General features: G+C 47.2%; 1 protein-coding gene across 1 annotated transcript; it reads right to left on the bottom strand.

Annotated features, from left to right (window-relative positions):
• Window positions 1-9,919: 9,919 nt before the first annotated feature.
• LOC127295261 (cysteine-rich receptor-like protein kinase 10) lies at window positions 9,920-15,617 on the bottom strand. Its single transcript, XM_051325174.2, has 8 exons — window positions 12,974-15,617; window positions 11,987-12,880; window positions 11,696-11,797; window positions 11,429-11,607; window positions 10,984-11,194; window positions 10,642-10,879; window positions 10,381-10,531; window positions 9,920-10,292 (listed from the first exon to the last, which is right to left on the bottom strand). The coding sequence occupies exons 2-8, from the start codon at window positions 12,858-12,860 to the stop codon at window positions 9,990-9,992; spliced, it is 2,058 nt and encodes a 685-aa protein (XP_051181134.1). The 5' UTR covers window positions 12,861-12,880; window positions 12,974-15,617; the 3' UTR covers window positions 9,920-9,989.
• Between the last annotated feature and the right edge of the window lie 7,847 nt (window positions 15,618-23,464).

The following is a 23,464-nucleotide window of genomic DNA, read 5'->3' as shown; positions in this document are numbered from 1 at the left end:
GAGCAGGGAGTAACCCGGAAATGTTCTTTGGAACGTCGATGGATGAAGTCCCGCGGGATGGGAGCATTTTCCGGCTATAAGTTGGAAAAAGAAGAAAATGCAAAGTTGGAGCTCTTCAAGTTTCTCCGCGTTACCAACGTTTGCCGAAGATCATGATGGACCAGCAAGGCGGAAACTGCAGGCGAAACTCGGAGAACTCTGGGGGCTACTGTTGTGGGTATACTTCATGGGTGTACCATCGACAGTGCCTAGATCCGGCAAGCCCGGGTGGCCCACAGACGGTGATGAGGCATGTGGCCCATCGGGCGGCCCAGTTGCTGTTGATCATGAAGGAAGAAGTCCAGCCCAGGATCAGCAGGCCGGATCCGTACCGACCTTAGGAGTAACCCGGATCCATGGAGGCCCATGAGGAACCCGGATCCAGTACGACGTGTATGGAAGGCGGATCCGTGACGTGCACGGCAAGATATTGTACCGTAGCTAGGCTGTCTGTAATCCGGCTAGGACTCTCCATGTAAACCCTAGATCCGTGCGCCTTTATAAGCCGGATCCCGGGAGCCCTAGAGGCAACAACCACAACTCATTGTAACAACGCGAAAGCGCCCAGGTAATTCCAGACAAGCAGCAGTAGGCCCTGTCATCGTGCAGGTGTTCCGAAGCTGGGTAACTCGCGTACCACCGTCCCGAGAGCACTCCGCCCTATGGCCCCTACTTCTTCTCCCCCTCGTGAGGATCCCTCCTCCGAGGTACCGTCGATTAGGCAATGACACTCAGTGTGCTAGCTGCTTAATTTGCGATAATCTTTGAACAAACAATACCACAGCTCAACCTGTGGTAGGAACCTGGCGCAATGTTGTCGTGTTTTTTAAGACAAGTTTTTGCATGTTTGCGCATTACATATACCCCTTAAAAAGCACATCTGCATTTCAGTTTCATGTGCTGTGTCAATCTGTCAACCAACCATGGGTAAGAAAGATGGATATTTTGAGAAAATATCAGGGGCTAAAATCACTTTCAAACAAAACTAATTATAAGCAAGTGCAAGTAATATCATCAGCGTTCCAACACAGCAGGGAAACACTTTATAGGCACATCACAGACATAAAACCAACAAACATAATCAAGGGTTTTGCTGTCATTAGGATTCATGACTGCACGATAATTAAGCTAGCTAACCACTACTGTGGTAGAAACAATGCAATAACTTAAATAAACATTACAAATACCCACAGACATCAAGTGGAGACAAGGCCAATATAATCCTCAGACGGTGCTGGGGATGGGGGTTGCGGCGAACTCCTCGTCGGGGCGGCTGGGGCAGCGTCGGCGCTGTTGGTTGTCGGCGGTGGTCGGGGCAGCGATCCCGGCCAGGCGGTGGCGGCTTTCCGGTCCCAGTGCGCTTCACAGCGGCGGGTGGTGGAGACAGGTCGTGGGTCTAGGGTCCCGCCTAGACCCGTCGTCTTGGAGGCGGCGCGGGGGACCTGGGGCGGCGCCGGTCGGCGGTGGTTCGCTCCATTCGAGCGGTTACAGGAGGGCGAGGGGTTGCTTCGGCTGAGATCTGGGCTGCTTTGGGCCTAGTTGGGCCTGTCATCCCAAACAGAGTGTGCTGCGGATCTGGTTGTGGCCTTGTTCACAAAGGCGATCTGCAACGACGCTCTGTTCTGGCTTCTCCTCTACTAGCTCGGCTTGAATAAAAGGTGACGGTCCTAGGATTCTTTCTCGCGCCAAGATCAAAATCTACCGGTGCGTGTCCCCTTTGTTCTGACGGAAGTGTCGTGTTCCGGAAGACTCCGCTGGCGCTCCATTGGGCAATTCATGCCTGGAGATTGCTGGATCGGGTGAGATTCGGTCGTGCGCACCCATGTTTTTTTCTCTGGCCGTTTGGTTTCAGAGGGAGCGCTTCGAAGTTCAGCTGGCTGTTAATATCATGGAGCATGTTTTCATTCCGTGGTGCTGGCGGAGAATGTCATGGAAGTCGAGATCTGTGGACTAGCTATGGTGGTTCGAATCTGGGTGGCGATGAGGAGTTGGCTTGGTGATTCGTGACTTGAAGCAGCGGTATGTAAGTGGGGGCGACTACACAAGAGAAGTTCAAAGTCTTACTTCTCAGGGTGAAAATCCAAGGTCTGGCCTTAATTGGTTGTGCCTGGCAGTGTCCTTGTTGAAGACATTGTTTTGAGAGTGAGGATTTTCTTCAGGGTGAAAACCCAAGATCTATGATCGGGCGACGACGGCGCTTGTGCACTGTTTTCTTCTTGGAGGCGTCGCTTTTGGAGAAGTTGAACTTCTGGTGCTGTCTTGGTAGTGTTAGTGCCGTTGTTTCAAGGAATAGATTGCTGTAGCGGGACTTTTCTTTTTTGTAATTCTTCTTTATATTTTGGGTTGTGTGCATCCGTAATGTCGCTAGGGCAATGCGTTGTTGCAGAGGCTGGGTGTAATTGGTATCTCCGCGATATTAATATATACTCTTTATCGAAAAATATAATCCTCACAACTCTCTAGCCTAATTAACAGAGCAATCATTGCTATAGTGATAATGATTAAGCTCAAAAGTAAACTGAATAATGTCTTATACTTCCGGGTCTTTCCTATGCTTCTTGTCACGCAAACATCTTGCTCTATGTGTTCAACCTCAGAGGATTCTTTGTGGGATATATTCTCAACTTTAGAACCGGAAAAAATCGGTTAAAAGCATCTCTAGCAGATCCTGGAAAAAGGCCAAAACTACAAAATAACCACTATTTTTCTTTACCAATTTGCTTCATCTTGTGTTTACTTTGCTCAGCTCAGTTCCTCAATCTGCTATTTACTGTATTTTTCACACAATATATTTTTAAGTTTGCAGTACTGCGTATAAACTCTTATTCAACCTCCTCTAGTTGTCATAGCATGATCTTTCACTTTTTTTTTTTGACTGAAAATGCAGAGCGGAGCTGCTTTTCATTGATAATAGCGGAAAGCAATTACAAGCTAAAGAAAGCATGTAAAAGCGAGAACTAGCTAGGTGTGCAAGACTACAACAAAAAGAAAGCTACTCTAAACAAGGAATACAAATTAATCAGGTTCCCGCGGTCTGTGAAGTAGTTCACACACTCTTTGTCTTCCTGCTCTCAGCCAAAGGTCAGCTTCGCCCAGGATTGTCGCGATGATACTTGCCATCGTGTCCGCTCGAGCCTGGAAAATGCGCTTGTTTCTTTCCTTCCACAGCGACCACCAGACCAGCTGCGTGAGGGAGTTCCAGCCCTTGTGCTTGATTTTGGGAAGCATGTCTCGCGTGGTTGACAACCATTCCAGTAGCGATTGATCCTGGCTTGGAAGGAAACATGCGGGCAGATTAGCCATTGGCAGAATAATGCACCAGACTTGCAACATCATCGGGCAAGCACCGAGCAGATGTTGCGCCGTTTCATATGGCGCCGTGCATAGGGTGCATCCATCATTGTGAGGCCAACCCCTCTTTGCCAGCATGTCGGCTGTGAGACACCGTCCCTGAACAGCCAGCCATGCAAAGATCCGGCAGCGCAAGGGGGCGTCGCTAGCCCAGATGCAAGATGTGTAGCTTGTTTGTGTTGAACCAATGAATTGCACGACGTAAGCTGAAGCAGCCGTGTATGTGCCGTCTGCTGTCCAACGCCAGGAGACAGAGTCCGGTGTTCCAGGCTGAAGGGCAACACCTTGCAGTTTCTCCCAGACCGCAACCATCTCAATCACCGCCAGGTGTGGCAGGTCCCGTTTCAAGTGTCTGGTCCAACGCTGATCAAGCATGGCTTGGGCGATGGTCAGTTTCTTACGTGTGCACATCTTGAACAGATTAGGGGCCATCTCCTTGATGCACATGCCGTCGAGCCAACGATCTGACCAGAAAGAGAGGCGCTCGCCATCCCCTAGGTGAAAAATCACAGAGGCTGCGAAGAGTGACCGCACCTTGTCGTCAATGGGTAGAGGGAGGCCTTGCCACGGCTTGGTCGGAGCCATCCAAGTCTGCCATAACCAGCGCATCCGCAGCGCGATGCTGGCAGCCTGCAGATCGCGGACACCCAGGCCACCAAATGTTGTCGGCCTGCAGACGGTTTGCCACTTGACTAGGCACTTGCCACCAGGAGCCACCTCGTCTTTTGCCCAGAAAAAACCACGGGAGAGCTTGTCCATGGCCTTGGATAACCAAACCGGAGGAGCAATAGAGAGCATCTGGAAGATAGGCATGGCCGCAAGGACGTGCTTCACCAAGATCAATCTAGCATCAATAGAAAATGAGCCTTGGATCCAACCCTTCACCTTGCTGTTTAACTTGTCGAGTGCCGGCTGCAGATCACACTTACGCAGACGCCTGTCAGACAACGGCATTCCAAGGTAGCGACAGGGGAATTGCGCAACAGGGCAGCCTAGAGTTACTGACAGGGCGTCCAGGTCAATGTCGTTGCAATGAATGGGCGTGAACGTGCTCTTTGCGAAATTGGTGTGCAGTCCAGTGGCCTCACTGAAGGCCTGTAGCATGGCCTTGATCATCAGGAATTCAGAGATCTCAGGACGGATAAATATCACTACATCGTCAGCATACAAGGATACTCGGTGCGGTAAGGGGTGGCACCCAATCTGCTGCAATGCTCCAAGGTTGTCTGCAGCAGCGATCATTCTTGCAAGGGAGTCCATGACAATGTCGAAGAGGAGCGGCGACAGTGGGTCGCCCTGCCGAAGGCCGCGACAGTGATGTATGGTCTCGGTTAGGCAGCCATTCACCAAAATTTTGGTGGATGCCGAAGCCAGCAGTGCTGCTATCAGATCTCGACAATGTAAACTGAAACCTCTCGCTTCTAAGACCTCAAGGAGAAATTGCCAGGACACCGTGTCAAAGGCCTTCTCAATATCGAGTTTGAGCATGATTGCGGGGGTTTTGGACTGTCGGAACAACTTTGCTTGACTTTGAACATAGATGAAATTATCATGAATTGACCTTCTTTTAATGAATGCATTCTGGCAAGGGCTGACTAGCTCGTCCATCCTGGGGCTCAGCCTGATGGCAAAAACCTTCGTTACTAGCTTGGCGAAGAAGTTGATGAGGCTGATTGGTCTGAATTCACGGGGGTGAGCTGCAGCTGGACTTTTCGGTAACAAGATGAGGGTGGCGTCATTTAGTAGCTCCATCCGGTCAGTGCGGCATGTCTCAATAGCACGAATCGCACGCATGATATCAGCAACGATCACATCCCAAGATTTCTTGAAGAAGAGTGCGGTGAACCCATCTGGGCCAGGGGCCTTGTCGTTGTGCATCTCCATCAACGCAGCTTTAGCTTCTTCAGATGAGATTGGTAGGTCCAGCTCACTTAGGTTGATTGCGTCCAGTCCAAGGAACTGGAAGTTCAGGGAATGAGGTCGGTCTTTTTTCGTGCCAATAAGCTCATCGAAATACTTCCAGAGGGCATCCTCTTTTTCCTCCTGTTCAGTGAACACTTGTCCCTCGAATTCAATTCTATGCAGATAGCTCTTCCTCCTCCGAGCGTTTGCTTTCGAGTGGAAGAAGCGAGTGCTTGCATCCCCGTCGCGGAGCCAGGCAATCCTCGACCTTTGTCTCCACATGGAGCGTTGCATTGCAGCGATCCCAAGGCCATTCATCTTGAGCATGGACCTGAATCTCAGTTCCTCCTGGGATAGGCTCCTGCAGTCCATCGCTTGATCAAGTCTGAATATCAGCTCACTGGTGATTGCTGCACGCAGTGCAAGGTCATTAGTAAAATTGGCACTCCATCTCTTCAAGCATCGAGCAGTTGATGCAAGCTTGTGATGCAGGTTGACAAAGGCATTCTCTTTTGTAGAGCAAGCAGTCCAAGCATCAGCGATTACTTGAAGAAAATCATCTCTGGCGGCCCAATGATTTTCGAAGCGAAATCTCCTAGAGTGGCAGAAACTAGCATTACATGTAAGCAACATTGGACAATGGTCAGATAGCTCGGATGACAGTGCTTGCATATAGCAATTGGGGAAAGCAGCATCCCAGCTATCATTAAATAACAGTCTGTCCAACTTGACCATAGTGGCCTCAGCCTGTTCATTGCTCCATGTATATCTGCGTCCGTATAGATACAGATCCTTAAGTTGCAATTCGTTTATGAAGGCCCGGAAAACAGCCATTGTGCGCCGGTTGAACCGATTGTTATTTTTGTCCTCAGCCCTAGCAATCAAGTTGAAGTCACCAGCAATAAAAAGAGGGACGGCAGGCTGGAGGGAGCTCTGAACAAAAGCTTTCATATCAAAGACAAACTGCAACCTGTCCGCTTCAGTTTGTGGCCCATAAACTGTCATCAGATTAACCGGAGTTTGAGATTTGATTAGTAAACCCTGCACCGTGAGGAAGGAGGTGTTGATGTGCTGATTGGAAAGAAGGAAATCACTTCCTTTCCAAGCCACCAAAATTCCTCCCCTGGTACCGTCTGCTGGGGTAAAGGCAAATTCAGTGAACTGGGAACCACAACATTCTTGAACTAACTTGAGGTCTACAAACTGCAGCTTGGACTCTTGCAAACACACTAAGACAACATTGTGACGCTGAATCACACCACAAACTACCAACCTACGAGCAGGGTTATTGAGGCCCCTGACATTCCAGATTAAAATATTGCAACTCATTAAGGAAACTAATGTCGACAGATAACTGTACCAGGGCACTCACTTGGCCCGCTGCGCCTTCTTGCCCTTGCCGCGTGCCCCCTTGGCGAGCGCAGAGAGAGCATCAATCTGAACTGGAGACAGTGGGTGATTGAAAGCCGCCGAGTACTTTGCCATGGCCTCATCCTCAGACTCCTCTCCCTTCTCAGCCAGGGCCAATCCCCTCTTGGACATGAGGAGGCGGCGCGCCTGCTTCATCGTCTGGTTGCCACTGCCGGTGTAGGTAAGTTTTCTGTTCTGCACACGGTGGCTACGACGGGTGGCTGTGGCTGGGGAGCGGTTGCCGCGGCGGGTTCGCCTGAGCGAGCGGGATCTGGGAAGGATGGCCGGCTCGATCGGCAGCAGCGCCCTCTGGAGCAGAGCAGCAGGAGTGAGCGGTTCGTTCTCTTCTTGTTGTTGGGCAGTATCCTGTCTTCCGGTCGGCGGGGTGGCATGGGCCGCATCGACGAAACTGGGCATGGGCTCCGATCCAGCAGAGGGCCCAACTAGCGTGTGGAAGTGTTTCCCTGCATTTGCATGCGGCCCAAACAGGGGGGCAGCATGTTGGTAGCTGCCGCCCTGTCCCTGCTCCGCAAGCGAGCAGCGCAACAGGTCGCCCGTCACCGTGGTGATGCGGTCTGGTTGAAGCAGGTCTTGGTTTTGGATCGGTGCGCCCTGAACCACGGACGCCTGCCGCGCGTGCCCTTCGATGTCAGGCTCGTCCATCACGCCCTGCGCCTCCAAGTCCCGAACTGGATGAAGCAGCGTGGTCACCTCTTGTGCAGTAGGGTCACGGTCCAGTCCGACCAGCCCGGATGGGGAAGTGGGCATCGTGGGCGTCTGCTGCCTTGCAGCGTAGTTGACCGTCGCCGTCGACGCAGGCTGGCCGTCCCTTCTGGTCAGCATGTCCTGCGACCCACGGCTCGTGACGGACCCGCTGGCCGGCACGACGTGTCCGTTCACAGCGTCAGCGCCGTACTCCAGGCGCGCCCCCACGGAAGCCGTGGTGCTTCCTCCGTTAGCACCACCGTTAGGGTGCGGCGCGTCGATCGGCACCTTGTGGAAGCCGTCCGGCGTCAGTGCACGACGGCGTCCTCCTATGCTCCGGCGCGTGGGGCGGTGCTGCCCGGCCGCCGAACCTGAAGAGGCGGCCTCCAGCTGCTGATGCCACACATCGTCGGAGATGCCATACGTCCAGTGGTGCACTTCCTCCTCGTGCAGAGTGGTGTCATCGTCACCGTCCTCAAAGCGGTCGTCGTCTCGGCTGCTCCACTGGTTGCGTGCCGCCGGCGCGGGCCTGATCAGGGTGGACGAGTCAAGGTGGACGAGGACGGTCGTGCTCAGCACCTGCGGCGGGTTCTCCCGCAAGTGTCCCTGGTGGCACCGCGTCCTGGTGGTGCCCGCGCCAGACCCCAGCGCGTCCGGCGAGTCGAAGCCTGCCGGGAGTGGCTCGTGGATGTCGATAGTAGTCTCCGTGGGCACATCCTCCAGGTTGTCGACCCATGCCTCCACGACGAAGTAGGAGAGGTCCTGCTTGTCGACGGTCTCGCCAGCGACGGTGTGGATGAGGCAGGCCGGCAGGGCTCGCTGCACCGTTTCCAGCGACCAAGCCTGTGGAGCGAGCCGCTCGATGCAGAGCCTGACGTTGTAGCGGTATGTGTGGAACGTGGTGAAGGAGAGGCGCGTCCAGCGACGAATGAGCACAGGTGTTCCGCGGCACCGGAGCATCGGCCGCGCCGCGACAGCGTCGAACCAGCGTTGTTCGGTGAAGCGCACGAAGAACGCACCAGGGTGCATCAGTGAGATCTGGTAGGAGGTGGGCGGCAGCTGGGGGAATTCCACGAGCATCCCGTCACGGATGTGGCTGGTGCAGAGACGCGGGCAGGTGCCGGCCACCGTGAACACCAACGCAGACTCGCGCAGGCGCATCTCCTCTTCCACCATCTCCCGGGTGTGGTCCACCACCACCCTGGTTCGTAGCGCCCTCCTGATGAAGCTTCCTTGTCCGGCCATCGGAGGGTAGCCGGCAGTGGCGATGCCGGCAGCCGCGGGGTTGGAGGTAACGGTGGAGGGTTGGGCTTGCGCTGCCCGTGGAGCGGTGGGTTGAGCTGGCTGTAGGCGCGTGTGGGCTGGCTGGCGGAGCGAGACAGGGTGGTTCGGTGGGAAAACTAGGCGCGAATGGACTGGAGGTTTGGGATGCTGCCGGCGAACGTCGGGGAGCGGTGGCAGAGGGACTCTCGGGAGGTGGCGCGTGGGGCAACCCCGGGAAAAGTGGCCTGCGTCGAGGCAGTGGAGGCACCTAGCTTGGTTCTTGCAGTGAACAACCTGATGGTCGGGGGCAAAGCACCGATAGCAGCGGCCGCGAAGGTCCTGTTTAAAGGCCTCGGCAGCCATGGAGCGAAGCGGCGGTGGTTGGCTTGTAATCACGCCGCTGGCCAAAGATGGCATAGCGGAGGGGCGCCTTCCGCGCCGGCCCACCACCTCCACCCATTCCTGTGAAACCTGCGCTGCGGCATGGAGCGGGGCGTCAGGCACTACAATGATGCTCCTGACCGTTGGACCGGCGCTGGCCAAGGCAGGGGCATGAGTCTCGTAGGCCGGCGCAGCCTCCGCAGCTGGCATTGATGGTGGCGTAGGCTGGCCAGCTGCCGAGACAGCAGGGGAAGGGGATGCATTGGCGCCGGAGGAAGCATCCGACGAACTGGAGAAACACAGCCTCTCCGCAGAACTCGGAGAAGCCATGCTAGGATGTCCGGCGGGCCCCCGCGGCGGAGTGCGACGGACAACGGTCATGGAGCGCGCTGTGCGACGGTCCCGGAGTGGGAGGCGACGCGGCTGTGCCGTGGCCGAGGTGGCCACCGGCGGCTCTCTCTCCCTCTCTCTCACGCAAGCTGTGGTGTCGCTGATCATCTTTGCTTGTACAACTTTGTAGTTGCTTGTACAACATAAGGCATACACATACTTACTTTTAAATTTTTAACTAAATATATATCCAAAACATCACTTTTGTGAGCTAGTGGGAGTACCATCTTAAAATGACATTGTTACACTTCACCAATATAATGAGTTACAAAGTCACTGAAATAACCACACTAGCCCTCGTGATGATAAAGTACTAGCGATCAGATGTAAATAATTGTGCCGTCAAAGAGTAAATGCATACATGAGGCCTTGAGGAGACAATAATGCATTTAGTTATACATGGTTACAGCAGGAAAATGCTATGAAATTTGAACCTTGAAAACCTAAAACATCATTTGATCTTGTCCAAGAAAATAGGTAAAAGTAAGAACACTTTCAATTAATTTAAGAAATAATAGAGAAATCATAATATCTAGAATAGTAAGAAATTATCTACCACATAGGATAGATATTGTCATATCATTAATGCTAGATGGCCCAGGGACAACTGAAGTCACTTCCTCTGTTACTCGTATGTGGAAATATGCTGGATAGTCGGGTTCAGGCAAGGCAATGCTCTCACTGCTTAACATAGACACGACGTCTGACATGGTGGGCCGATCATCAGCGTTCTCTTGCACACATATAAGTCCAATGTTAACACATCTCATTGCCTCTGTTGTAGAAATCTCCGAAACTAATGATGGATCTACGAGCTCAATCCACCTTTGTTCTTTCCATAGCTTCCATGCCTTCGAGAATTTAATTATAGATTACATAAATGTCGATCACTTCATAAGAAAAAAATAATGCTATATATTAGATACAGAGAAGACTCACATGTCTAAGAAGGTTGAAGAACTTCCCGTGTTGTTGGAAACCTGAGTTTCTTGTACCACTGATTATCTCAAGAATTAGCACGCCAAAGCTGAATACATCAGATTTGATTGAGAAGATTCCCGCAGAAGCATATTCAGGAGCCATATACCCACTGAAATAATGTATGAGAAAAATAAAACATTTATACTTATGTGTCAATTTTTTTGTTTTTGGTTCAGTGACATGGTAATCAGGATAGACTAACGTGTAGGAAAACCTTACTATGTCCCAGCAATCTTTTCTGTATTCCCTTCAACATCATTAGAGTTGAATATCTTAGCAAGCCCAAAATCTGAAATTTTAGGATTCATTTCATTGTCCAACAAAATGTTGCTTGCTTTCAGATCTCTATGTATAACACGCAATCGAGAGAGCTTATGCAAATATAGAAGTCCTTGCGATATGCCTTCAATTATTGCTAGGCGTTTATTCCAGTTTAGTACAACTCGTTTTGCTTCATCTGCAAAGCAATTATGCATACCACAGCTTCAGCACTCAAACACAGGTCACACCAAATCAGAAGAAAAAAAAGAGTCAATACTAGAATACTGAGAGAAGTAATACCAAAGATAAAGAAGTCTAAGCTTTTGTTTGGCAAATATTCGTAGATCACCATTTTCTCTCCTCGTTGTGAGCAACATCCCAAGAGCCTAACCAGGTTTGTATGCTGAAGCTTGGCTATGAGTTGAACTTCATTCTTGAACTCCATGAAACCCTGCCCTGAATGTGAAGCAAGTCTCTTAACAGCTATTTCCCGACCATCAGGAAACTGGCCCTAAACAAGTTTAACAAAGTTTTATCAGTTATATCTTATTGCAGCGCAACTGTTTTTGAGCACAAATTATCTGCTGAACAAGACCTATGGGTCAGCCGAATTAAAATTTACTCGAAAATATGAAAAGTATTTAGGGCCGGAGGGGGTACTATGATAATAGAATACGCTATGGATGAACCATGCTTTGATATTTTTTCTCTCTTTTGCTATGATAATGCATGATTTTCGTTTTACCTTGTAAACGGGGCCAAAGCCACCTTGCCCCAATTTGTTTGCATCCAAGAAGTTATTCGTAGCATCCGATATTTGTGACAAGTCAAAAAAGGTGAAGTCGGAGTTACTTCCTTCTAGCCCCCAAACTTGTTCATCTTTGAGCACATTCACGTTAGTCTTCTCAGGAAAGTTTGCTTTACCTAAACACAAAAAGGAGAAATAATGTGCATAATCCTTTCAAGTTATTTCCATGTTGTGATAAATCATGACTAAATGTTGACTACCTACCTTTCTTGTGTGCTCTCATGAATGCAAAGCAAACTGTGAAGCAAAACAATGTTGCCAGTAGAGGAACAATGATGGCATTGACCAATATCTTCATCTCACGCTCTATACTACCAGAAAAAGATTTCACATTAATGCATGTGGTTATATATCGATGATCCTTAATATGGTGACATAGTTTTCCTTACTCTTTTTTTTTTTAACGAGGCAAAAGCTTTGCCTTCCATTGATATAGGAGAAAAAAGTTTTTTTTGAAACGAGGCAAAAGCTTTGCCTTTGCAAAGTTTTCCTTACTCTTGTATATCTTGGTGGGCACGAAGACCGGTGCTGGTGGCGAAGCCGTCGTGTTCGTCGTCCTTGTTGTTGTTTGTACCACGCCAGACGAGTCGGTGGTTCTTACATACATGGGCTGGCCCTGGTAGAACAGATGCGTCCCGTACCTGAAATTACAGCACGCAGCCACAACCCATGCGCCTTGCCGGCCGATGGACTTGTTCTTGATACCGTGGAGGCAGCTCCGGCAGTCATCCGGCGGCATGCCCGGGTTGCACTGCGCCGAAGAGTAGATCACTGCCGGTATGGCACCAGTGCTGTTGACTTCCACGCGGCCGGTGACGTACCTCGCCGTGGTGTACGCTGCCATCCTGGCCGTCTCGTCCAGCAGAGACTCGACGATGCCGCTGACGTTCTCGCTGTTACGGGTATCAGGAGCAGGCCCTGACATGGGCTTGATGTCGTCGTGCCCGATGAGCACCAGTAAACTTTCGGGGGCATTACTGCCGGAAGAGATGAAGTCATGGCTGGAGTAACTGAGGATGCAAGTCTCGCGCAGGACACGAGCTGTCTTCATCAGCACGCACAGCTCCTGCGCGTCGCGGAACGCGGAGCCCACGCAGTCGGCGCAGGCCGAGACGTTGGTGGCGGCATCGCCGTGGCAGAGCGCGACGCCGTAGACGGTGTCAGGGGCGAGGCCCACGGAGCCCTTGGTGAAGAGGGTGATCGGTGTCGACGAGGCGTTCTTGCGGAGCGCCGCGGATAGGAGTTCAAGGTTGGCTCCGTAGGTGCTTACCGCCGTGTAGCGGCCGCCGGTGACGCCGCAGAGGTGCCCCAGTGGATCAGCAGCGGCGAACGGCGTGAAGCAGAGAGTGAGCAGAATGACGGCGATCATGGCTGTAGCTGGATAAGCATCTACGGGAAAGTGAGAAGGGAGGAGCTTGTGTCAAGTAGTAGGCGATATATGGGCATCGATCTCGATCTCGAATTCTCGATCAGCAGGGAAACCTGGCCTTCCCGGCAGTCTGATCGATCGAGTGGATGTATCGCTTCCCTTGCCCGTACGATTTGTTCACGTGTAGGTGTAGCTCCTGCTTTTCCCTGGATCGATGATATATATCCAGACCTTAGCATCCCTAATCAAATTAGTATTTGCTACTGTTAACAGTGGAGCAAACACGAGTACAAGACGCGAATGTCATGATGAGACCGAGGCTGCCTGCATGCATGCATCTGTCACCACAAACGCATTTAACAGCACAGCAATCGGTTGTAAATATAATTCGAGGAAGCACAAATTTGACAAAATAGAGTTTCTTCGTGAGCATCATATTTCACTATAGTATAGTCTGATTAGGCGTTGGGTGCGTGCTCGTGAATTGAAAAAAAAAAAAAAAAAAGGACCGGGCAAATGAGATGGAAAGTTAAGTTGATAGAGAAAGCTGAAAAGATATATCACAAGATAGATAAATATCGAAGGTGGCGATGGAATTAGTTCGTTTCACCGCATAGGGGTTACTTGTCAGATATAGATCAAGCTGAAAACAATAGTATTGGCGATTTCTTTTGTACTAGTAGAGGCCTTAGATACCTCAAAAAATAAAGTAGAGGCCTTAGACATGAGATCATTTTCCCCCCTCTCCTTTTCAATGCAGTAGTAGATATTATAACTAGGATGCTTGTTAAGGCAGCTAATAATAATCATATTAAAGCATTGGTTGTGACCTGAGACCTAGAGGGGTCATTTGTTTACAATATGCAGATGATACCATCTTGTTTTCTGATTGCAACACTGAATTTGCAACCATCCTCAAAATGGTCCTTACTTGCTTTGAGCAAGTCTCTGGAATGCGGATTAATTGTAATAAAAGTGAACTCATTCCTCTTTGTTTAGAGGAATTAGATATCTCTGTTTTAGCTGATATTTTTGGGTGTACTATTGGTAGTTTACCCATTAAATACATTGGAATTACTTTGCATTTTGACAAGCTTAGGAGGGTGGAATTCCTCAAAAAAAAAAAACTTAGGAGGGTGGATATCCAGCCTTTCATCGACAAAATCCTCAAAAGGATCTCTGTTTGGAGAGGGGAGCTTCCTTCCTCTTATGCAGCCAGGGTCATTCTTATCAAAGCTTGTCTAGCCAACATTCCCATTTATCTGCTTTCCTTTTTCAAATTTCCTAAATGTGCTCTTGATTTGATCAACTCCCAAATGACAAACTGTATTTGGAATGACTTTGAAGGCCAGAGGAAGTTACACCTAGCCAACTAGAAACTCATCTGTAAATAGAAGGAGTTTGGTGGGCTAGGTATTCTTGATCTTGCCAATGTAAACCTCTGCCTCCTTGCCTCCTAGATTAAAAGATACAGTTTGGATGATGGGAAGCTTTGGAAAAGTATGGTAGATGCTAAGTACAATACCTAGAATCCAAATATTTTTTTGTAGTAAAACAACTGAAGTCTCCCAGTTCTGGGAAGGGGTCATGTGGGTTGTTCAAAGCATTAAGCTTGGATATAGATGGTAGGTTGGGGATGGTTCTAAGGTTAGATTCTGGGAAGACACCTAGTTTGGCACCTCGCCCTTAGCTGCCCAATTCTTTGACATCTACATTTTGTGCAATGAACATAATATGACTATCCAGAACATATGGGGTGGCTCTCAACTAAAACTAACCTTTAGAAGAAATTTTAATTATGCGCTCATGCATCTTTGGTATGAGCTAGAAGCTATAGCTAATAATATTTCTTTTTATGGTTCTCTTGATGCTTTGATTTGGAAGTATGAAAATACGGGGGTTTATTCCACCTCCTCCCTATATTATCAATTTCGGTGGTGTTCCACCTGTTTACATTCCTGCAGTTTAGAATTTGCATATACAACCTAGAGTTCACATTTTCCTTTGGCTCTTGTCCCATAACAAGCTTATGACCAGGGACAATTTAAAAAAAAAAACTTAACAAACCAGTAGATTGCATCTTTTGTGTTGTAGAGGAAACTGTGCATCATATCTCTTCTTTCAGTGCATTGCTTGCAGCTACACAGATTTGGCAAACCATTTCTCAAATTTTGATGTTGAAGTGGGAGATGATTACTTCTTTGTTGCTAAGTTTTGGATAGCTAATAAAAGGCATGCAACTCTCAATTCTGTTTGCGCTCCTTCTATTTGGTGCCTCTAGAAAATGAGGAATGATACGATCTTTAACGGTCTATCTTGTTTTGACATACGGCATGTGTGGATGATGATCTTTCACTCAGTGAATAGGTGGAAACTCATCTTCGAAGACCACATGAAGGCTGGAGTGGAGACCTTCTGCTCAGAGGTGTGTCTCGAATTATGTCATCTCTCCTAGCCCTGAGAAGCAGTCCAGATCGTTGCTCATCTCCTGATGCTAAAATGGCAGTGATTCATGGCACATGGGCACTCCTACTTGCGTCCTTGAGCCGTCGGCGCTCAACTCACCCTCTACCCTTTTATCACATGGGCAGTGTGATACGTCTCAAACGTATCTATAATTTCATATGTTCCATGCTAGTTTTATGACATTACCTACATGTTTTGTTCACACTTTATATCGTTTTTATGCGTTTTCCGGAACTAACCTATTGACGAGATGCCGAAGTGCCAGTTCCTGTTTTCTGCTGTTTTTGGTTTCAGAAATCCTAGTAAGGAAATATTCTCGGAATTGGACGAAATCAATGCCCAGCATCCTATTTTTCCACGAAGCTTCCAGAACACCCGAGAGCCAGCAGAGGGGGGCCACAGGGCCACCACACGCCAGGGTGGCGCGGCCAGGGCCTGGGCCGCGCCCCCCTATTGTGTCACCGCCTCGTCAGCCTTCCGACTCCGCCTCTTCGCCTATTTAAAGGTCCCTGACCTAAATCTTCGAGACGGAAAAGCCACGGTACGAGAAACCTTCCAGAGCCGCCGCCATCGCAAAGCCAAGATCTGGGGGATAGGAGTCTCTGTTCCGGCACGCCGCCGGGACGGGGAAGTGCCCCGGGAAGGCTCCTCCATCGACACCACCGCCATCTTCATCAACGCTGCTGTCTCCCATGAGGAGGGAGTAGTTCTCCCTCGAGGCTAAGGGCTGTACCGGTAGCTATGTGGTTAATCTCTCTCCTATGTACTTCAATACAATGATCTCATGAGCTGCCTTACATGATTGAGATTCATATGAGCTTTGTATCACTATTCATTTATGTGTTACTCTTGTGATGTTATTAAAGTAGTCTATTCCTCCTTCACGGTGTAATGGTGACAGTGTGTGCATCGTGTAGTACTTGGCGTAGGTTATGATCATAATCTCTTGTAGGTTATGGAGTTAATTATTACTATGATAGTATTGATGTGATTCATTCCCCCTTCATAGTGTAAAGGTGACAGTGTGTATGCTATGTTAGTACTCGGTTTAAATTGCAAAGATCTATTATGCTCTAAAGGTTACTTAAACATGAATACCGAATGTTGTGGAGCTTGTTAACTCCGGCATTGAGGTGCTCTTGTAGCCCTACACAACGAATGGTGTTCATTATCAAACAAGAGTATATGTAGCACAAAGGAAGAGAACTTATTTATTTATGTGATCAATGTTGAGAATGTCCACTAGTGAAAGTATGATCCCTAGGCCTTGTTTCCAAATACTGCAATCATCGCTTGTTTACTGTTTTACTGCATCTTTACTTCCTGCAATATTACTACCATCAACTGCACGCCAGCAAGCACTTTTCTGGCGCCGTTACTACTGCTCATATTCATTCATACCACTTGTATTTCACTATCTCTTCGCCGAACTAGTGCACCTATACATCTGACAAGTGTATTAGGTGTGTTGGGGACACAAGAGACTTCTTATATCGTGATTGCAGGGTTGCTTGAGAGGGATATCTTTGACCTCTTCCTCCCTGAGTTCGATAAACCTTGGGTGATCCACTTAAGGGAAACTTGCTGCTGTTCTACAAACCTCTGCTCTTGGAGGCCCAACACTGTCTACAGGAATAGAAGCACACGTAGACATCAAGCTATTTTCTGGCGCCGTTGCCGGGGAGGAAAGGTAAAAGGCACTCATACTCCGGTCCCAGGTAACTAAGTACTTTTCTGTTGCTGTTGTGTGTGTGCTCGAAGCTATTTCCTTTAGATCCTGCAATTGCATCTTTTTGTCTCTTGTTTTACACTAGTAAGGCTTAATGGAAGACAACAACAAAATGAGAGATCTTTATGAACTTTATCTTGAATTAGGACATGATGTGTTTGAAGAGAAAATTAAAAAACCCATGGAACTTATGCATGCTAATGGGAATGTTATTAGTATGAATGCTTTGAACACCATTGTTGCTAATGCTATGGAAGAATTTAAGCTTGGGGAGGTCGGTTTTGATGAAAATGATCTCTTTAGCCCTTCGGGTATTGAGGAGAAAGTTTATGTTGATTATGATATGCCTCCCATATATGATGATTATAATGATAGTGGTCTTTTGGTGCCGCCTACTATGGAGGATAAGTTTAATTATGATTACAATATGCCTCCTATATTTGATGATGAGAATAATAATGATAGCTACTTTGTTGAATTTGCTCCCACTACAACTAATAAAATTGATTATGCTTATGTGGAGAGTAATGATACTTTTATGCATGTGAATAAGAATGCTTTATGTGATACTTATATTGTTGAGTTTGTACATGATGCCTCTGAAAGTTATTATGAGAGAGGAAAATATGGTTGTAGAAATTTTCATGTTACTAAAACACCTCTCTATATGCTGAAATTTTTGAAGTTACACTGGTTTTATCTTCCTATGCTTGTTACTTTGCTCTTCATGAACTTGTTTATTTACAAGATTCCTATGCATAGGAAGCATGTTAGACTTAAATGTGTTTTGAATTTGCTTCTTGATGCTCTCTTTTGCTTCAACTCTTATTCCTTACGAGTGCATCATTAAAATTGCTGAGCCCATCTTAATGGCTACAAAGAAAGAACTTCTTGGGAGATAACCCATGTGTTTATTTTACTACAGTACTTTTGTTTTATATTTGAGTCTTGGAAGTTGTTACTACTGTAGCAACCGCTCCTTATCTTATTTTATTGCATTGTTGTGCCAAGTAAAGTCTTTGATAGCAAGGTTGATACTAGATTTGGATTTCTGCACAGAAACAGATTTCTGTCTGTCACGAATTTGGGCAGGGTTCTCTGTAGGTAACTCAGAAAAATCTGCCAATTTATGTGCGTGATCCTCAGATATGTACGCAACTTTCATTTAATTTGAGCATTTTCATCTGAGCAAGTTAAGTGCCTCTGTAAAATTCGTCTTTACGGACTGTTCTGTTTTGACAGATTCTGCCTTTTATTTCGCATTGCCTCTTTTGCTGTGTTGGATGGATTTCTTTGTTCCATTAACTTTCAGAAGCTTTGTGCAATATCCAGAAGTGTTAAGAATGATTGTGTCACCTCTGAACATGTGAATTTTTGATTATGCACTAACCCTCTAATGAGTTTGTTTTAAGTTTGGTGTGGAGGATGTTTTCAAGGGTCAAGAGAGGAGGATGACATACTATGATCAAGAAGAGTGAAGAGTCTAAGCTTGGGGATGCCCCCGTGGTTCATCCCTGCATATTTCAAGAAGACTCAAGCGTCTAAGCTTGGGGATGCCCAAGGCATCCCCTTCTTCATCGACAACTTATCAGGTTTCTTCTCTTGAAACTATATTTTTATTCGGTCACATCTTATGTACTTTACTTGGAGCGTCTGTTTGTTTTTGTTTTGTTTGAATAAGTTCATCCTTGTGTGGGAGAGAGACACGCTCCGCTGTTGCGTATGAACACATGTGTTCTTAGCTTTACTCTTAATGTTCATGGCGAAGGTTGAAAACTGCTTCGTTCATCGTTATATGGTTGGAAACAGAAAATGCTGCATGTGGTAATTGGTATAATGTCTTGAATAATTTGATACGTGGCAATTGTTGTGCTCTTATAGATCATGTTTAAGCTCTTGCATCATGTACCTTGCACCTATTAATGAAGAACTACATAGAGCTTGTTAAAATTTGGTTTGCATGATTGGTCTCTCTAAGTCTAGATATTTTCTGGTTGAGGTGTTTGAACAACAAGGAGACGATGTAAAGTCTTATAATGCTTACAATATGTTCATATGTGAGTCTTGCTGCACCGTTTTATACTTGATGTTTGCTTCAAACAACCTTGCTAGCCTAGCCTTGTACTGAGAGGGATTCTTCTCGTGCATCCAAATCCTTGAGCCAAAAACTATGCCATTTGTGTCCACCATACCTACCTACTACATGGTATTTCTCTGCCATTCCAAGCAAATACTTCATGTGCTACCTTTAAAAAATTCAAAAGCTATTATCTCTTATTTGTGTCAATGTTTTATAGCTCATGAGGAAGTATGTGGTGTTTATCTTTCGATCTTGTCATTTACTTTTGACAGACTTTCACAATGGACTAGTGGCTTCATCCGCTTATCCAATAATTTTGCAAAAAGAGCTGGCAATGGGGTTCCCAGCCCCAATTAATTACAACTTGCATTAATAATTCTCTTCACATGTTTTGCCCTGATCTATCAGTAAGCAACTTAATTTTGCAAATAGACACTCCTTCATGGTATGTGATTGTTGGAAGGCACCCGAGGATTCGGTTAGCCATGGCTTGTGTAAGCAAAAGGTTGGGAGGAGTGTCATCCATAAATAAATAAAAAACTAAACTAAAGTACATGTGTAAACAAAAGAGAAGAGGGATGATCTACCTTGCTGGTAGAGATAACGTCCTTCATGGGAGCCGCTCTTGAAAGTCTGGTTGATAAGGTAGTTAGAGTACCCATTACCATTCGTTGACAACAACAAACACCTCTCAAAACTTTAGTTTTATGCTCTATATATGATTTTAAAACTTAAAAAGCTCTAGCACATGATTTAAACCCTGCTTCCCTCTGCGAAGGGCCTTTCTTTTACTTTATGTTGAGTCAGTTTACCTATTCCTTCTATCTTAGAAGCAAACACTTGTGTCAACTGTGCATTGATTCTTACATGTTTACCTATTGCACTTGTTATATTGCTTTATGTTGACAATTATCCATGAGATATATATGTTGAAGTTGAAAGCAACTGCTGAAACTTAATCATCCTTTGTGTTGCTTCAATGCCTTTTACTAAGAATCTATTGCTTATGAGTTAACTCTTATGCAAGACTTATTGATGCTTGTCTTGAAAGTACTATTCATGAAAAGTCTTTGCTATATGATTCAGTTGTTTACTCATTGTCTTCATCATTGCTTTGAATCGCTGCATTCATCTCATATGCTGTACAATAATGTTGATCAAGATTATGTTGGTAGCATGTCACTTAAGAAATTATCATTGTTATCGTTTACCTACTCGAGGGCGAGTAGGAACTAAGCTTGGGGATGCTTGATACGTCTCAAACGTATCTATAATTTCTTATATTCCATGCTAGTTTTATGACATTACCTACATGTTTTATTCACACTTTATATCGTTTTTATGCGTTTTCCGGAACTAACCTATTGACGAGATGCCGAAGTGCCAGTTCCTGTTTTCTGCTGTTTTTGGTTTCAGAAATCCTAGTAAGAAAATATTCTCGGAATTGGACGAAATCAATGCCCAGCATCCTATTTTTCCAAGAAGCTTCCAGAACACCCGAGAGCCAGCAGAGGGGGGCCACAGGGCCACCACACGCCAGGGTGGCGCGGCCAGGGCCTGGGCCGCGCCCCCCTATTGTGTCACCGCCTCGTCAGCCTTCCGACTCCGCCTCTTCGCCTATTTAACGGTCCTTGACCTAAATCTTCGAGACGGAAAAGCCACGGTACGAGAAACCTTCAAGAGCCGCCGCCATCGCGAAGCCAAGATCTGGGGGATAGGAGTCTCTTTTCCGGCACGCCGTCGGGATGGGGAAGTGCCCCCAGAAGGCTCCTCCATCGACACCACCGCCATCTTCATCAACGCTGCTGTCTCCCATGAGGAGGGAGTAGTTCTCCCTCGAGGCTAAGGGCTGTACCGGTAGCTATGTGGTTAATCTCTCTCCTGTGTACTTCAATACAATGATCTCATGAGCTGCCTTACATGATTGAGATTCATATGAGCTTTGTATCACTATTCATCTATGTGTTACTCTTGTGATGTTATTAAAGTAGTCTATTCCTCCTTCACGGTGTAATGGTGACAGTGTGTGCATTGTGTAGTACTTGGCGTAGGTTATGATCATAATCTCTTGTAGGTTATGGAGTTAATTATTACTATGATAGTATTGATGTGATTCATTCCCCCTTCATAGTGTAAAGGTGACAGTGTGTATGCTATGTTAGTACTCGGTTTAAATTGCAAAGATCTATTATGCTCTAAAGGTTACTTAAACATGAATACCGAATGTTGTGGAGCTTGTTAACTCCGGCATTGAGGTGCTCTTGTAGCCCTACACAACGAATGGTGTTCATTATCAAACAAGAGTATATGTAGCACAAAGGAAGAGAACTTATTTATTTATGTGATCAATGTTGAGAGTGTCCACTAGTGAAAGTATGATCCCTAGGCCTTGTTTCCAAATACTGCAATCATCGCTTGTTTACTGTTTTACTGCATCTTTACTTCCTGCAATATTACTACCATCAACTGCACGCCAGCAAGCACTTTTCTGGCGCCGTTACTACTGCTCATATTCATTCATACCACTTGTATTTCACTATCTCTTTGCCGAACTAGTGCACCTATACATCTGACAAGTGTATTAGGTGTGTTGGGGACACAAGAGACTTCTTGTATCGTGATTGCAGGGTTGCTTGAGAGGGATATCTTTGACCTCTTCCTCCCTGAGTTCGATAAACCTTGGGTGATCCACTTAAGGGAAACTTGCTGTTGTTCTACAAACCTCTGCTCTTGGAGGCCCAACACTGTCTACAGGAATAGAAACACACGTAGACATCACAGTGCCGTTAGTTTTTGTTGTTTCTCTTCATGTTGTACCTTTCTCGTCTTTGTTCTTTCTGGTAGTTTATATGGAGACTTGTTTTTGTTATTATGTATGAACCTGTGGTATTGTCTGGTTTCGTTGATTTATCAATGAAACCAAGGATTAGATCCATGTTGATCTAAAAACAGATCAGACCGGGTAGAATAAATAATAGAACAATAACATCACATGATTTTTCATGAGAACACCGGGTGATTGGAAATAAAGAGAGAAAATATAGATGAAAGGCTCTAGAGAGGTGGCAAGCGAGCATGGTGACCGACGCCAATTAAATGGGAACGGAGGCAGAACTTCCTAAGCGCCCACGGAAGTATCCCCAATCATGTTGCAGTACATTTTTTACATAGAGGTATAATCTTGTATTACCCCACATTGCAAATGGTGTGTTACAAGATAATATCGATCTACCTTACCAAGCTATGTGTGCTTGTGTTGTAGTGCATCCTGTATATATTAGAATGTTATGTCATGATTAAGTGTAGACTAATTTTTTCAAGAGTAAGGGCGTGTTCGGTAACTCTCTAGCTCCTAGCTTCCCAAAATTCTTTGTAGAGTTGCGCCAAACATCTTAACTCCGTGGAGCCAAATCTGAGAAGCCAGCCCAATTTGGTGTACAAAACGCGCGGAGCACCACTTTCTCGAATTCGCGGAGCACCAAACCGCGGAGCAGCACCAAATTACCAAGGTATGCCACCGCCTAGTGAAGGACTTCGCTGTGTTCTATTTCCCCTCGTTCGCCCGTCCTCCTCGCTCGGTCAACCGCTCCTTCCGCAGGCGTTGCTCCCCAACCTGGACGCCAAGAGGTAAGCCCTGACCCCAATCCAATGCCTCCTCCATCCCTTCGTGGCCGAGACCCCGAGCTCGCCGGTGGAGGCACTGCGAGCTCGTCGGCCAAATCTGCGCGCGCGCCAAGAGCTCGCTGGTGGAGGCACCTCGAGCTGGCCTAATCCGCGCACGCGCCTCGAGCTCGTCGGTGGTTCACCTCGAACTCGTCGGCCTCATCCACGCGCGCCTCGAGTTTGCCGGTGGAGGCGCCTCAAGCTTGACGGCGGAGGTGCGGCAGATCTTCCCGCCTCTCTCTCTCTCCCTTCTCCTTGAATCCATCGTACTCACCGGCGGAGGGGCGGCAGCTGATGGGGATTTGGGGAGTGGCCTGTGGCGAAGCGATTAGGGAAAGACGACCAGTTAGAAAAAAATACCGCTTAGGCCCACCAAGTCCTGCAAACAGCCGACCAGGCTTGAAATCACCCGCCATCCTAGCAGGCCAGCCCGGCTAAAATGGGCCACAGCCCGGCCGAATGGGGAAGGAGCTGGCCGAACGTTTTGCGCTTCGATCGGGAAGCTGGCGAGGCTTAGAGAAGCGGGATCGGAGGATTTTCGGGAAGCCAGGACGTTGCCGAACACGCCCTAAGTGTAGACTAATTAAGGTTGATATGGTAAGTACAAGTTTCATGGAAAGTGTGTGGCGTGCAGTGGTTGTTGGAAACTAAAATAAATTCATCGTA

This window comes from Lolium perenne, chromosome 4 (assembly GCF_019359855.2).
Source record: "Lolium perenne isolate Kyuss_39 chromosome 4, Kyuss_2.0, whole genome shotgun sequence".
Lineage (NCBI taxonomy): Eukaryota > Viridiplantae > Streptophyta > Magnoliopsida > Poales > Poaceae > Lolium > Lolium perenne.
Note: the sequence above shows the minus strand (reverse complement) of the source record. Positions and strands in the feature narration are given on the sequence as shown.

Coding starts and splice junctions, on each gene's coding strand:
- LOC127295261 (XM_051325174.2), bottom strand. CDS start 12,860: ATGATCGCCGTCATTCTGCTCACTCTCTGCTTCACGCCGTTCGCCGCT. Junction 11,195..11,428: donor GCTTTGGCCCCGTTTACAAG/GTAAAACGAAAA, acceptor AAACTTGTTTAG/GGCCAGTTTCCTGATGGTCG. Junction 10,293..10,380: donor TCTTCAACCTTCTTAGACAT/GTGAGTCTTCTC, acceptor AAATTCTCGAAG/GCATGGAAGCTATGGAAAGA.